A 17,156-nucleotide genomic window follows, 5' to 3' on the forward strand; every position below is an offset into this window, starting at 1 on the left:
TACACCTGCATAGTATATGTGTTTTTTATCAATCATAATATAGTTTTACATTCCACTTTCTTCATTTAATTTTATATGCTCCCCCTATAGCCTGCATAACTATAATTTTTTGTGGCTGTCTTCCATTGAGTTGATTTCCCACAAAATATTAGAACTGTCATAAAAGAAAATTGGTATCTTCCCTAACTTGGAAGGAAATTTCTGGTCCTCAGATTTTGTGCTTTTAATAATTTCAAGTTAACAATTAAAAACTGTAGAACAATAACATTTATACATTCAATTCTTTAAAACTAACACTACATTAGGATGCAGGTACAGGCATCACACTGCTCATTTTCTGTTTTCTTAGAAAGTAGGACAGCTTCCTCTATTATCATCAATATTGAAAAGCATTTTATATACTGTTATGGTTTGTGCTGTACAAAATCAGTGAGTCACAAAACTTTAGGGCTGAAGGGGACTTTATGGAATTATCTAGTTCAATCTTATCATTTCGTGGCTGGAGGATCTAAGACCCACTTGACTAATAGGTCCCAATTCTCTGAGAATGTACAAAATATCTGCTGCCACCATCTGTAGATAAAAATTTAACCACATTTACAGGTACTACACAACCACTCAAGTGGCAACTGTCTTGTGTTCTGGAAAATTCAACATATCAGCCAAGATGTACTTATCAGAGATCCTGTTATAGCCTAGTGTAGTGGTTAAGAGCACAGGCTCTGGAATCAGATTATACAGGTTCAAATCCAAGTCAGTGTCTAAATAACACCAGACATGTGTCCTAACCTCTGTTTTCATTAATTCCCTTTGCTATAAAGTAGGAGCAAGAATAGTACTTATCTTAAGGGTATTGTGAAATTAATTGGGTTAACCTAAGTAAAGGCTTTAGTGTAGGTCTGGCATATAGGAATTAATAAATGCTATCTGTTATTATTTTTATTTTCTATGAACTGTAACCTTCCCCCAAAAGAATCATATGCTCTAAGCCCTTTTCTACCACCTCTTGAGAGACAAGATTCTTAGGCACAAACTTGACATTTTAATTCAGTAGTCCATCGATAACATTGGACCTTTTAGCCTGGTGTGTAATCAATATCTTGGATATATGTAGAAAGAATATTGAATGATCAATGTTCATCCCATTGGCCCATTGCCAAAAGACAGGGGAAAAAAATGGAAACTAGAAACTTAAGTTCATGCGTGCCATAATTATTAAGTATTTTTTCCTATTTGTTGTGTTATGACACGGTATGTGTTATGTTCTATAGGCATTTTTCAGAGGTCTGGATTGAAAGCTAACAGCAAATTGCTGCCTTTTTAAACTTGGAATTCAAAGACCAGTTCAACTGAAAGATGACTATAGACTTTACATACCTATAAGAGTATCTTCAACCTCAGACTCTCATACACCTAAAATCAGAAGTGAAAGGACTATTCCTTCAAAAAGAAAGCTCGTCAGAACCCTTTCTTTTTCTTTTCACTGAAATGCATCCAGGGTTGTACAATTCTTTCTGAGCACAGCTGTAGTACCACCTACTCGGGAGGCTAAGGTGGGAAGATCGCTTGAACCAGGGAGGCAGTGATTACAGTGAGCTGTGATTGCACCACTGCACTCCAGCCTGGGTGACAGGGGGAGACCCTGTCTCAAAAACAAAACAAAACGAAAAAGTCTAATGTTTGTGAAACTAAATAAATTTTTCAGGTATTCTAATGTTATTAGTTTGCAATGTGTGATTTCTTGGAAGGACTCCCTTGTAAGAAAACCAACAGGAAGTATTTCATCACAAACTATAACTTTGTTTTTTTGTGGGTTTTTTTAACTTTTATTTTAGGTTCAGGGGTACATGTGCAGATTTGTTACACGGTAAACTTGTGTCACTGGGGTTTGTTGTACAGATTATTTCATCATCCAGTTATTAAGCCCAGTACCTAATGGTTATGTTTTCTGCTCCTGTTCCTCCTCCCACCCTCTACCCTCAGGTAGCCCCCAGTGTCTGTTGTTCCCTTCTTTGTGTTCCTGAGTTCCCATCATTTAGCTCCCACTTGTAAGTTAGAACATGTGATGTTTGGTTTTCTGTTCCTGTGTTAGTTTGCTAAGGATAATAGCCTCCAGCTCCATCCATGTTCCCACAAAAGACATAATCTCGTTCCTTTTTATGGTTGCATAGTATTCCATGGTGTATATGTGCCGTATTTTCTTTATCCAATCTGTCATTGATGGGCATTTAGGTTGATTCCGTGTCTTTGCTATTGTCAATAGTGCTGCAGTGAACATTGACATGCATGTGCCTCCATGGTAGAATGATTTATATTCCTCTGGGTATATACGCAGTAATGGAATTGCTGGGTCAAATGGTAGTTCTGCAGTTAATTCTTTGAAGAATCACCATACCGCTTTCCATAATGGTTGAACTAATTTACACTCTCTCCAACAGTGTATAAGTGTTTCCTTTTCTCCAAAATTTCACCAGCATCTGTTTTTTTGTTTTGTTTTGTTTTGTTTTGTTGACTTTTTATTAATAGCCATTCTGACTGGTACAAATTACAACGTTGTACCTTTGCAACTTTGGAATTGTTTATATTAGCCACTTGCTTCCGTTTTTTTCCTTGAAGTCTTTGATTAAAACACATAATAACCCATACCATCTCTTGGTGCTGTCTGTGATGCCAGATTCACAGCAGCCCCTCCTATCCTTATCACTCTTCCCGGGATGTCTAGGTAGGGCTTTTGACAGAGAGTTGTATTCCTAGAGGCAATTAAGCTGCTTATCTGCCCCAGGACAGTAGTGCTATTGTGGAGTCTCACAGATGCACCACTCTAGAGGCTACTGCTTTGAGGATGGGGATCCATCTCCATGCTAAATCTCCCCACCCCCAGCCCTAGTGAATGGCACCGTGCCCTGCGTAGACTTAGTGCTGAATGTCAAACAAGACAGTACTCTAAGAAACTGGATTTGGAAGCAAGATACCTAGTGTATTTCCTGGCTTAGCAACTATGAGACTTTCTTATATTGGGTCATCCACTCCTTCTGGTTTTGCCTCTAATTTCTTTATGAGTGAGAGATTGCAGTGGACCAGTAAGAGCAGCCTAGACTTTGTGTCATTATGTCCCACTTCTTACACCACCATTGGTAGCTGTGTGCCTTAGTTGAGTCACTGCCATTTCCAAGCCCCAGTGGCTTCACTTGTAAATGGAGCTAACATAGTCTGCCTCACACAGTTGCTGAGATATTTTTTCCACAGATTGCCCCACCCCTCCCTGCAAAATTAGTAAGTTGTTTTTTCATTGCTATATCATCAGTACTAGGACAGTGCCTGGAGTATAGTTAGTACTCAATACCTGTGAATGAATGAATGCAAGGCTATCTCCCCCAACGTGCATGGGCATACATGCACGTGCATGTGCGCGCGCGCACACACACACCCTCTACCTCATAGAACCTTGGAAAGAATGAAACACTCTCTGGATAGTATTTTCAGTTCTGCAGAAAAGAATGCCTTGAACATCTAACATTATGTTCCTAGTTATCTTCATATTTCTTCTCTCCCACACAAGTACGGAAATTTTAGTAGCAGAAATAGTTAGTTGTCCCTGACCATCACTGAGTGGGCTGAGTATTTTGTTTTGTTGTGAGATTGTCTCAAATTTTGGCTTTATCATAGGACTCAGAAGCTGCTAACGAAAAATCCAAAGAATCCTTCTGAGGAGTCAAGCAGAGACGCGAGGAGTCGTAGGCCTGCTGACAGTGAGGATGGGATGTCCTCTTGCCCTCAACCTTGGGTAATGTGACCAAAGCCGATGAAGCAAGGAATTGCCTTGATATTAACCCCTGTTCATTTTTTCTATTTTTTCACTGAGTTCAGAATGACTGGAATCGGTTATAGCTTCCAGCTGGTGTCAATGTTAGCCAAGACCACATCAGCTAGGGAGGTCCTGGGTGGGAAGGTGGGGGAACTGTGTCATTAACTAAAGGAATCAGATGAGTTATAATAAGGCCATAATTTAATGGCACAATAACTTTTTGGAATTTTTTTCTTTCATGTAGATTCTTTCTATAACTTAGATTTGTATGTGTTATGTGAAGACTTTCCATATTTTTAGTTGACACATTCCAGATAGATGTCTTAAAAACCCAAGATTATGCTAATTTCCTTCCTTTCTTCCTTTCTTCTCTTTTCTTTCTCTCTCTCTCTCTCTCTCTCTCTCTCTCCTTTCTTTCTTTCTTTTCAGGATCTTGCTCTGTTGCCCAGGTCAGAGTACAGTGGTCCAACCACTGCTCACTGCAGCCTTGACCTCCTGGGCTCAAATGATCGTCCCAGCTCAGCCTCCCAAATAGCTGGGACTACTTGCACACACTGCTACGCCCAGCTAATTTTTCTATTTTTTGTAGAGACAGAGTTTCACCATGTTGCCCAGACTGACCTCAAACTCTTGGGTTCAAGCAATCCACCTGCCCGGGCCTCCCAAAGTGCTGGAATTGCAGGCATGAGCCCTGCACTCAGCTCTCATTTTCTTAATATTTCTTTTTTCATACACATTTCAACTCCCTAAATTTCAGTAGCAGAATAGCTGCCAGATTTAACAAATAAAAATATAGAATGCCTAGTTAAATTATACTTATACTGAAAGTTCAAATTTAAATTCAAAGTTAAATTTAACTGGGTTCTGTATTTTATCTGACAATCCAAATGTTTTCCAAGAAGCACAGAGGTTTGGGAAGTTCAAGATGCTTCATAAATCACCCACTTCGGTAACGGATCTTGGAACACTAGAGGGCAGTCTTGAAACAGGTTACACATTCTTGAATCAGTTAAGGGAACTTCCATTTCTAGAAATCTGTCAGAGTTAACGACTGATTCAGTGCGTGCTGTTGGCATTATTTGTGGTATGTATTGTGGAAGAGACTGGAATGTATGGCAGGTCCATGGAGGGTTGAATCCTTAGGGAAGAGCTATTAGAGAGAGGTTATGGAGGAGCAATGTTTGGGGTCCGTCCCACATGATTTCCCCTACTCCCTAGTTCCCAACTCACCGTGAATTCCCGGAAAGTAGCTTTCCTGTGACTGTGCTTTTGACTACCAATTGATCATCTTTTCCTACCTGTAATAGGCATCCAGTGCTTCCTTGTTTTTTTGGTTTGACTCAAGTATGGGGGGAAAAAATAGAGGCTGGGCAAGGTTGTTCATGCCTGTAATCCCCATGCTTTGGGAGGCCAAGGCAGGAGGATTGTTTGAGGCCAGGAGCTTGGGACCAGCCTGGACAACATAGCAAGATCATATTTCTTTAAAAAGATTTACAAAAAGCTTTGCTGGGTGTGGTGGTACACACTTGCAGTTCCAGCTAGTCTAGAGGCTGAAGCAGGGGGATCACTTGAACCCAAGAGTCAGGGTTGCAGTGAGCTGTGATAGCGCCACTGCACTCCAGCCTGAGTGACAGAGTGAGACTTTATCTCTAAAAAATGAGAAGGAATGTGAATTCTAGCCTTATTTTCCCACCAATTGGCTATCTAATCTTCAGCAAGTCCTTTAACCTATGCAGACCTCTGCTCCCCACTCAGTACAAAGGGTTTAGTTTAGATAATCTCTAAGATCCCTTCAGTCTTTATCAGTTCCAGAAGTATGTGATTCTACAACTTAGCTCTAGAATATACTTGCTTCTTTGAGGGCTCATGACTTTGTGAACTTCTAAATTACCCAGATTTCACTTGTCAGTCTACATGGTATTTCATTCAGGTTTTGAGTAGCAGGTTTAATTCATCTCATTAATTCATCATCATGGAAATGAAGGAGAAACACAATCTGTATATGTCTATTAAAAAATCAAAAGCATTTGCTGCTGTCATGAGCAGCTTGTTGGCTCAGAGCTATGCTAGGAGGCCTGGGGCTGCCGAGCTAAGTCCCCCACAGCCATCGTAACTGTCCCTGACAGCAACTGCTGCTATAGGGAATAGGAGGGAGCTGAACACTCAAACTAGGAGAAGCAGCAGCAGAAACAAATCTAGTTCCATTAGCTGCTTTTCCCACCTCAGCCCAGAATTCCGGGACCTATGTTCTTCTGGCAGAGAGGCATGAGGTTAGAAAATTTGCAGTGCAGAGGGTTGGATTTTGACTTGAGACAGAAATAATGGGCATGTGTCTTTAAACAGTGGGTCCTGTGTTTATTTTGCAATGTGTTGCTGCGGGAGATCACTAATGAGGAGGAGATGAAGCATGATTTGTATTATAAAAAGTAAGAAAATGAAAATACATGTTCTCTGGATTCACCCTTCCCTTACCAACATTTCCCTGTCTTCTCCCTGATTGACTCCACTCATCATCCCTTTCTACACCTTTCTCAAAGGAAAATGTGGGCAAAGAGATTCTTCTCTACTCCTCTTTCTGTTGTTTCTGAATTGTGTGCTCCTTTCTGTGGAGTGCCCATTTCTGAACCAATGGAGCCTGATCAGCCAAAACCTTGGTGCAGTCCTTGCCCTGGTTACTGATTGACAAGGAAGGATTCACCAAATGATGTCCTTTGTCCTGTTGTATGGGGTCACTTCTTTTCTTTCCTGTAGCGTGGATCTGTTTTAATATCTAATCTATCTAAAGTGAATGAGAGCCAGTGAACTCTGGTCAGCCTGCATTGCAAGTGCCCAATCAATTTCTGATAACACAAGTAATGACAAAAGTAATCATTTTGCTGACTGAAGAGAAATGTTGTTGTTGTCTGTTCCTCCCTATTAAAATTCCAGGTCCCTAGGCTGTTCAACCAGCTTGCAAAATGGTCATTGCACAAGATTAGTACCTTTAAGGGCCCCAAGTTACTCAGAACTTGGTACATGTTTAAATGAGTGTTATTAATGTGTGTGTGCGTTTGTGTGTATGAAAAGTTGTAGTGCATACATATATGAGATATTATTTCCCTGGCCTGTGGGCAGTTCTTAGAATACTTATGAATCCTTGGATTGCTTATGGTAAATCAGTGGCCTCCAGGAATCCATCACCTAAAAGCTGAGATTCCATAATTAGAATAGATTCTTCAGTTAACATATTGGTAGTGCCTAGTTGCTTTAAGAGAAAGTAACACAAGGCTCTTCACTGAATGTCGAATCTCTCTTTAGCTAGAAAGACAAACTTCACAGGGTCTTTCTTCTGACCTTCACTTTCCATAGGATGAACATCGTAAAGCCATGGACTTTGATTCAATGTATGTTGAGATAATTTGTGAACTATAACAATATCCTCTCTCCCTCCTTTTTGTTATCTGCAGTTTGTGGTTACAAAGGAACACCAAGACCTCAGGAATGGGAGTCAACCAGTGGCTGGTGAGGATGGCCAGGCAGCAGATGTTGGTCAGTTTTTATCCCTGGCTCCTGATGAATGGTTATTTTTACTTAGATCCTGACTGTTTTTCAGTGAAAAGTCTCATTTAACCACACACACACAAACAAAATAACTAAACTGTATATGCTATGTGAGTAGCTGGGCTGTACTGAAATGCCATGGACCTGATTTGCACTGGAGTTCTACCTTATATGAGGTTACCATGTTCACTCAAAACTCTAGTCACAAGGCAGCCCGTGTTCTTGCACTTTGAGCAAGAACACGATGGATGACTCCTTGATTTGAAATGAGTTTTGAGGTCATTCTTAGGGTCCAGGATCTATACTGGTAGCTGTAAGTATAGTCCCAGTTAAGTTGCAAATGGTTCCAAGAAAACGTGTTCCATGTTCAACTCATCTAGCGGGAAGGGTTTCTGTAAATTTAAGGTGATCTGAGGATTGTCCTGGGGATTTCAGAGTATTCAGATCTTATCAGGGGCATGACCTTAGCCAGACACCTGGCTGTGTATGAAGTCCAGCCAAGCCACTTGTGGAGAGACCATAAAATCAACCCAGGTTCTTAGGAACTCAGTCTACTTCAGATAGAAATGAACTCACATACCCTTTGACATAACACTTTTTCCAAGAGTTGTATTATGATCAACCTTTTGGGTTTGGGTCTCAGATTGAGTTTTGTTTCATAGGAGAGGACATTGTTTCACAGGCCAAAGGCATTGTTGACCATGCCTTTGTGTCGTGAGCCTTTGGAAAGCTTTAGAGAAACTTTTAGCCAACAAAAACTGTTCCTCTGCTAATGAAAAGAGCTAATGAAATATCAACTCCAGTTATATTTTCTGTATTTTTCCTTCTTCAATGTGCTTATTATCATAACCTCCTTCTGAGATTTCTTTCTGGAAAGAACATAGGCTTCTCGTTTTGGAAAACTCACTCTAAATTCCCTTCTCATACCTATGTTGCCATGAAACCCCCAATACTGAATTCAGTACAACTTTATTACCTAATTTGAAGAAGGCCTGGATATTAAGGTACACTTAAGAATTGAATATGAAAACTACAATAGATAACATAGTTTTTTTATATGGATCATTACTTTCCGCGATAATGAAAAAATTCAGCATTTTCAAAAATTTGCTTCAGTGCTTATTGTTATTGGTAGCACTATTGAAAAGTAATGGAATATCTTGTAGTTACTACTTTTCCTTGAGCAGCTAAAAGTGCATAATTCTTTCTTATAATGGTAATCCACGATAGAGGCACATATAATTTTGCAAGCTAATAGCACAATGCTTTGACAGGAATTTGGTTAAACTTAGAAAAGAACTAAGGATTCATTACAGTTAGCTGAGTACTCTGGAATATATTAGAATGTCTCTTTTGCTGTTGTTGCTTTTTTTCCCCTGCACTGTACTGCAAATAATTTGACCCATTCTCTGTGGGCCACTCATATAACTGTCTCCCAGCATGAGTGATCACATCCCTGATCATGTCCAGCTGTCTCATAAATGCCTGGGGTGAAAGTGCGCATAGAGATTGGGGTGGGGGGAGATCAAGTGAGGAATGAAATAAAAGATCAAGTTTGGCTCTGAGCCAATCTGTTCTGGGCTCCTGGAAAACTCATTACAACACAATACTAGTGTAGTTCCATAAAACCATCTTCACTGAGCTCAGCTGACATCAGTTGACACAGGTTAAGTGCAGAGTACATGCTAGGGGCAGCTGACTATGCCAGGGGAAAGGAAACGAAATACATCTAAAATCTGAGCTCAGACCAGGCACAGTGGCTCACACCTGTAATCCGGGCACTTTGGGAGGCCAAGGTAGGCAGATCACTTAAGGTCAGGAGTTTGAGACCAGCCTGGCCAACATGGTGGAATGCCATCTCTACCAAAAAGTACAAAAATTAATCTGGCATGGTGGTGCACACCTATAGTCCCAGCTACTCGGGAGGCTGAGGTAGGAGGATCACTTGAGCCTGGGAGATGGAGGTTGCAGTGAGCTGAGATTTCAACACTGTACTCCAGTGAGACTTCATCTCAAAACAAAGATAGAGTGAGACTCCATCTCAAAAACAAAAAACAAAAAACCTGAGCTCTATCTACTCTCAAGTCATCTGTGGTCCAGATGGGGAGACAGAAGTACACAGTAAAAGCTAAAGAACAGGTAGTACAGGTAGTACAGTTCTTTAAATCCTCTCAACCAACCTAGACTATTTTAATTTTTAAAAAAAATTTTAAGATGTCAACCAAGACTATTTTAATTTTTTAAAAATTATTTTAAGTCAAGGTCTTACTCTGTCACCCAGTCTAAAGTGCAGTGGCTTGGTCATGGCTCATTGCTGTCTTGGCCTCCCCAGGCTCAAGCAATCCTCCCACCTCAGCCTCCTAAGTAGCTGGGACCACAGGCATGCACTACCATGCCCAGCTAGTTTTTTATTTTATGTAGCAATGGAGACTCCCTATGTTACCCAGGCTGGTCTTGAACCCTTGGGTGCAAGCCATCTTCCCACCTTAGCCTCCCAAAGTGCTGGAGTTACAGACATGAGCCCCTGCACTGGCCTATTTTAATTTTTTAAAAATTGGGCCCAGGGTGGGGTGTGGTGGCTCATACCTGTAATTCTAGCACTTTGTGAGGCTGAGGTGGGCGAATCGCTTGAGCCCAGGAGTTCAAAACCAGCCTGGCCAACATGGCAACCCCGTCTCTACAAAAAATACAAAAATTAGCTGGGTAGTCCTAGCTACTCAGGAGGCTGAGGTGGAAGGATCACCTGAGCCTAGGAGGAAGAGGCTGTGGTGAGCTGTGATTGTGCCACTGCACTCCCGCCTGGATGACAGAGTGAGATGCTTATCCAAAAAAAAAAAAAAAGAAGAAGAAGAAGAAAAAAAAAATGTGCCTAGAATAGTTTGAAAATGGGTTATCCTTGTGTCTCATTTTCAGGCCAGTTCTTCAACCACTACCATTTAGGGTTTCTCTTGCCTATCTATGGTGAATGATATGAATATTGAAATTTCTTTTGTCTTTGTATAGGGTCAGTGCAACCAACTTCATGGAGGCAGAAGCCCCAGTTATGTGGAGTGGGCCCGGAGCAAGGCTGCTGGATTCCAGTATCCAGTAATAAGGGCTCCTGTCCCCAGGTAATGGAGCGAAGCTTTTATATGCCCTCCTATGGGACACGGCTCGTCGATGGGGGTGTCCAGAAGCCCCATTCTCTCCTATCAGTTAACTCATTATGGCAACAAAGGGCCCTGGACCCACCACACCAAATGGAGCTGACTCAGTGAAAACTGGAATTAAAAGGAAAGTCTAGAAGAATGAACTGTGTTGATGCACAGTATCTTTTCTTGCAAAAGTAGAGGAAAACTATAGGTTTTGGTTCCACAATCTCTATGACTAATCACCTACTCAACGCCTGGAGACAGATATGTAGTTGTGCTTTTGTTTGTTCTTTTAAGCAGTCTCATTGCAGTCTTATTTTCAAGTAAGAGTACTGAGAGAATCACTAGGTAACTTATTAGAAACCCAAATCAGGACAACAGTGCTTTGTAAATTGTGTTGTCTTCAGCAGTCAATACAAATAGATTTTTGTTTTTGTTGTTCCTGCAGCCCCAGAAGAAATTAGGGGTTAAAGCGGACAATCACACTGGTTTGGTCAGTTACAAAGTAATTTCTTTGATCTGGACATAACATTTATATCAATTTCATGAAACGATTGACTATTATAATACTGTTAAGATACAGTGTAGGCCATTTAACTGCACATTGGCGTGGTCCATGCTGATAATTTTGCAAAATGAATTGTGATGAATCAATGAAAAATGTAATTTAGAAACTGATTTCTTCAGAATTAGATGGCTTATTTTTTTTTGAAAAATCTTTGAATGAAAACATTTTATTTTTAAGATATTTACACAGGAGGCTTCAGGGTTTCTCAGTCATTACTGTGCTTTTCCCCTACAGAATTTTCCCTCTTGGTGTGATTGCACAGAATTTGTATGTATTTTCAGTTACAAGATTGTAAGTAAATTGCCCAATTTACTTTCATTATAGATGATGTATTTCTTCTAATTATTTAAATAAAATCACCAAAAAAATAAACATTTTATTGTACGCCTGGTTAATTAGTTAATTATAGTCTAAGGCAGTGCTAGAGTTGAACCAAAATGATTTGTCAAGTTTACTGATGTTTCTGGGGTTTTTTGTTTTTTTTTTTGTTTGTTTTTTTTTTCAGAAAGAGAGGATAGGATCTCACTCTGTTATCCAGGCTGGAGTGTGCAATGGCACAATCATAGCTTAGTGCAACCTCAAACTCCTGGGCTCAAGCAACCCTCCTGCCTCAGCCTCCCGAGTAACTAGGACCACAGGCAGAGGCCACCGTGCCTGGCTAAATTTTTTATTTTTATTTTCTGTAGACTTGGAGATCACACAATGTTACCCCGGCTGGTCTTGAACTCCTGTCCTCAAGCAAGGTCATGCTGGTAATTTTGCAAAATGAATTGTGATTGACTTTCAGCCTCCCAATGTATTAGATTACAGGCATGAGCCACGGTGCCCAGCCTTGTAACTCTTTAAAAAAATTTTTAAATCTACAACTCTATAGATTAAAATTCCACATAGTGTTCTAATTAAATATTTTTCTTGCAGCCAAGGTATTGTTACTACAGATAACACAACCTGATATGGTAACTTTGAATTTTGGGGGCTTTGAATCATTCAGTTTATGCATTAACTAGTCTTTGTTTATCTTTCATTTCTCAACTCTTTGGACTTTGGTGATACCAGACATCAGAATAAAAAGAAATTGAAGTACCTGTTTTCAAATGGATACTTCATAAGAATTTTGGTAAAGATTTGGTGATGGGGAGGATGACTTGAGGTTTGTGGATATTAGTGAATTATTCAGTATGATACCTCGCCCAGGTAATTTAGATTTTTCTATATTCGGTTTTACTTTCATTGACAATTAATATCCTGGAGGATCAGAAGATTTGTCAATTTCTGCTGAGTCACTGGCCTAGAAAAATAATAACCATAATTTCCCCCAAGGTTTTCTTTCCCTAAGTGTGAGTATTTTTTCTTCCTCCAAAAGCTCACTTTTGGGTTTAGATTACACTTTTGTATTTTAGCACCTCTTTCTTTAGGGTTTCAATGATGACAAAAGAAATGACACGAGACCACAGCTACCCATAGCATACCATTATCTTTGTACCAGAAAAATCTTTGTTTCCTTTTTAATGACTCTGGCACCTTAGAAACTGGGACCCTGCTAAGTCCTTGACTAGGCTATCCACCAGCTCCCGGTCGGATTAAAGAAAAAATGCACTTTGTGTTTTTTAATCACCAAGCCACCCTGCAGAGATATCTTCTTCTTACAGATTCGCATCTTTACCAGTCATGTCCTTTTTTCTTTAAAAATTCAAGTTTTAAGAACAGCATTTTCGTGTAAAAAATTGATTTGTGTTTTTTCCAGACTGAATACTTTTCCTCCCTAACTCTCATGGTCTCATTGCATGCAATGCCTGGTTGAGCTTCTGTTTGACTAAATGGCACCTACTATGTATAAAATGAGCATTCTGGCCTCTTTTCTAACATCTAATAAAGGCTTAATACACTGTATTCTTTTGAAACCATATGATTCCAGTCCAACTATTAGCCTTGATTTCCAATTGATGTTCTTTTCATGAGAATAAATTATTATTGTGATTGTTGAAAATGTGATAGCAGCACTAAATTATAAATCCTTAAAAAACACACATACACATGCAACCAAAACCAGCAAAAGGCTGAAAGAAACAGAAAATATCTAGTCAATTTAAGTAGCTGTGACAGGCAAAATTTTTGGTTTGCTTTTACTTTTTATTTCCTCTTCATTCTTTAAGTCTTTAAATGAGAAACCCTTTTCCGCATTGGTTCATTCTGAAGTAGGAATTCCAAACTTTCCTATTTGGAACTTGACAGGGTTTCTGTAGCTAGAGGCCATATGCTAGCAACAAGGAAAACACCGGCTTTACATGCCTGATGGCTTTGTACTCTGTGAACCAGGTAAGCTGTAACTGTTTCCCAGACTTTCATCTCTGCATGTCATTGGGATACAGTTAGTTACTGTGGTTAGATGCAGCAAAAGACAGATGCACAAGTGCCAGCTCATCCTCACTTTTCTCGGTGATGACTGCTGCCAGCCTGCAGATTGTCCCCACTGTCCCTTCCTTAGTGTTTTCTAAATCTCTTTTTCCTGATTGTTGGCTCTGATGCACACTGGTGATTCTGGGCCCACCACCAGACACAGACACAGCATCCTTCCATAGTCTTCCCTGCCTGCTCCACTGGACACTCCCTCCCACTTGGGAAGCGGGGAGTGCTTGACTTCATGGGTTTCCCTGCCAACTCCAACCTGTCCATGCATCCCATTGCATCAGAGTGCTAATCAGTGACTTTGCTCTAATCATCCAAATCCCCTTTCTGTACCTTATTTTCCCAGCTCCTCTTGCAATTATGTAAGGTTTAATTTCTAAATTTAATTATTTCTAAATTACTTTTATTACATAGTACACAATGATTTGTTTCCTTGATTGAACTCTGATACAACAGGCAAATTCAACCAAATATTCAAGGTACACATAATTCTCATATTATACAAATTCTTCTATATAATAGAAAAAAGAAAACACTCCTCACCTCATTTTATGAAGTATTATCCTTATTTCTATAGTAGATAAGTATAGCACAAGAAAGAAAGATTATAGGTCAAACTCAATTACAAATATAGATGAAAAAAGTCTAAACAGAATATTAACAAAATTGCCTTGGCAGCATATTGGAAAAATGACATCTCATGGCCAATTGGTAATTATATAATAAATGAAAGATTGGTTAAATATTTAAAATCATTAGTTGTCATTCAATATAGTACCAAAGCAAAAGAGAAAAAAATAAAAGCATATTTTGAGTAGGGGCAGAAATAATTTTCAATAAAAATCAACATGTATTCACAACAGAACTTCTTAGCAAAAATATAAAGTTAAATTCCTTAACTTGATGAAATCTATCAAGTCTGCTACTCCCAGCAAACATAATACTTAATGAAATATGAGAGTATTCCCTTTAAGATCAGGACTAGGATAGGATGCAACACTCATCATTTCTTTTCAGTGAGATACCTATTCTAGGTATCTTAGATGGTAATCTGACACAGCACGATAATATCCCAAAGCAGTAAGATTAGATTTTTAAAATATGTAGGGGTTTAAAATTTTTTAATTACACTCTATTTGCAGATGATTTAGTTGTCCAGAGAAAATACAAAATAATCTATAGTTAAATCACAAGTAGGAACACAAAATCAAGTATATCTCAGGAATGCTTACTAGAAAATGTAGTCAAAATGTGTAAATTATAATAGTAATATAAATGTGAAGTAACTGTGAATAAATCTAACAGGTGTCCAAGCCCATTATGCAGAAAATTAAAGGTGGAAAGACATTGGCCGGGTGCAGTAGCTCACACCTGTAATACCAGCAATTTGGGAGCTTGAGGCAGGAGGATGACTTGAGCCCAGGAGTTTGAGACCAGCCTGGGTAATACAGTGAGCCCCTGTCTCTTGAAAAAAAAGGAGTTGGGGAGACGTTAAAGATTGAAAGATAGCCTAAAAGAAGATATACTAAGTTCATTAATAGAAAGTCTTAACGTTATAAAGTCATTAATTCTCCCCAAACGGATAAATCAATTCAATAATATTTTAATAAAAATCTCATGTTTTTTCCATTAAATCTGGCAAACTAATTCTAAAATTCATATGAGATGTTCATAGCTATGAACATCTAGATTTATCAGAAACCTACTACTAAGAATAATTAAGAAAACTGGATAAAAAACAATCCATTTGAAGGCATTAGATAAATACTAAGGCAATAAGGATTCTAGGGGCTAAGATCTTAAGAAAGAATGAGAAATGCAAAGAGATAAACCTGACACTCAGTGTGTCACTTTTCCTCTCCCAGCGTTTGCTAATTTGTAAATAGCAGGCTAAAAGAAGAATACAGAGAATAGCGGTAACATGAGAAGTTGAGCGGAGCTTTTGCCATTGTTATGAGGCTAGGAGACAAAAACTAGAATTTAGGACCTGCCAAAGAACAATGGCCCTGATGACCAACCCAAGGCTTCACATAAGAACTTTGAAGACCTACATTGTAGGCCAAAGATCTAATTAGAAACAGTCCAGCCCTCACAAAGAAACACAAATTCAAAATATTCGTTCCCTAATAGAATTAAAGTTATTTGACCCTATCTTTAATGTTGCTACAAGCAAAAGTGAACTCTCTTTGAAGGAACATAATGCCATTCAGAATCTCTGATTATGTCTTCAAATTTTTATATACAACATCTCGCATTCAATAAAAAATTTCCAGACAAGCCAGGGGATAAGACAATCAGCCAAAAACCAAGATAAATCAAAAGGCCAAATAAGCAGACCTACAGGAGATTCAATTATTGAAGTTATCAAACATGGATTTTAAAATAACATAGGTTTATATATTGAAAAATACACAGAGTGAGAAAAAGAATTTCAGCAAGAATTGGCATCTCCTGGGTGCAGGGGCTCACACCTGTAATCCCAGCACTTTGGGAGGCTGAGGTGGGCAGATCATGAGGTCAGGAGTTTGAGACCAGCCTGACCAACATGGTGAAACCCCATCTCTACTAAAAATACAAAAATTAGCTGGGCCTGGTGGTATGCGCCTATAATCCCAGCTACTCAGGAGGCTGGAGCAGGAGAATCGCCTGAACCTGGGAGGTGGAAGTTGCAGTGAGCCAAGATCGTGCCACTGCACTCCAGCCTGGGTGACAGAGTGAGACTCCATCTCAGAAATAATAATAATAATAATAATAATAATAACAACTTGAAAATACAATAACTAAAAGCAAGAACTTATTAAGTGGGTTTAACAGCAGATTCAACATAGCTGAAGAAAGAATTAATGAACTAGAAAATAGATGAGCCAGGCATGGTGGAACACACTGTAGTCCCAAGCTGCTCAGGAGGCTGAGGTTGGAGAATTGCTTGAACCCAAAAGTTTAAGACCAACATGGGCAATATAGTGACATAGTGTGTGTGACTTCATCTTTAAAAAAAAAAAAAAAGGAAAATAAATCAATAGAAAACATCCATACTGAAACATAAAGAGAAATAAAAAAGAATAGAAAGTACAGAAAAAGCACAAGAACATAAAAAACTTCTAACGTGTTTTTTAATTGTAGAAGGACAGAAGCAAGACTGGGGTAAAAGCAATATTTGTAGAGATCATATGTGAAAACATTATAATAATGAAAAATAGTAAGTTAAGAAACACTACAAAGCCAAATAATAAATACAAATCAAACCATAAATACAATTTTTAAAATTTTTAAAGCAGTCAGAAATAAGAAAGTTTATTTTCAAATGAACAAGATGGTCAGATAATTTATCCATGGAATTTATGAATCCCAGGAGAAAATAAAATAATTGGCTGAGTGCAGTGGCTCGCACTTGTAATCCCAGCACTTTGGGAGGCCAAGATGGGGGGATCACTTGAGCCCAGGAGTTCGAGACTAGGCTAGGCAACATAGGGAGACCTTGCCTCAAATAAAATAAAATGAAATAATAAAATATAAAATAATAAATAAAATAGAACAATGTGTTGAAATAACTAGAATTCCACATCCAGCCAGCAAAAATAGTATTCACAGGCAAAAGCAAAATAAAGACTTTAGATAACAAAAACCTAAAGAATTGGACAACAAGACACCTATACCAATATAAATATTGAAGAAAAATTTTCAGGCAAAAATAAAATGATGCCAG

At 38.8% G+C, this 17,156-nt stretch overlaps 1 protein-coding gene across 3 annotated transcripts in view; it reads left to right on the forward strand.

The window, feature by feature from the left end:
• Positions 1-11,410, forward strand: part of EGF (epidermal growth factor) — a 107,823-nt gene extending 96,413 nt beyond the window's left edge. For all 3 annotated transcript variants that reach the window (XM_011970570.1, XM_011970571.1, XM_011970572.1), the window contains 3 exons: positions 3,667-3,784; positions 7,252-7,333; positions 10,349-11,410. In XM_011970570.1, coding sequence (XP_011825960.1) covers positions 3,667-3,784; positions 7,252-7,333; positions 10,349-10,602 — 454 coding nt within the window. In that variant the 3' untranslated portion in view covers positions 10,603-11,410. The remainder of the gene's footprint in view (positions 1-3,666; positions 3,785-7,251; positions 7,334-10,348) is intronic.
• Positions 11,411-17,156: the final 5,746 nt, after the last annotated feature.

The sequence above is a fragment of the Mandrillus leucophaeus genome, unplaced genomic scaffold (assembly GCF_000951045.1).
Source record: "Mandrillus leucophaeus isolate KB7577 unplaced genomic scaffold, Mleu.le_1.0 Scaffold956, whole genome shotgun sequence".
NCBI classification, from domain to species: Eukaryota; Metazoa; Chordata; class Mammalia; order Primates; family Cercopithecidae; genus Mandrillus; species Mandrillus leucophaeus.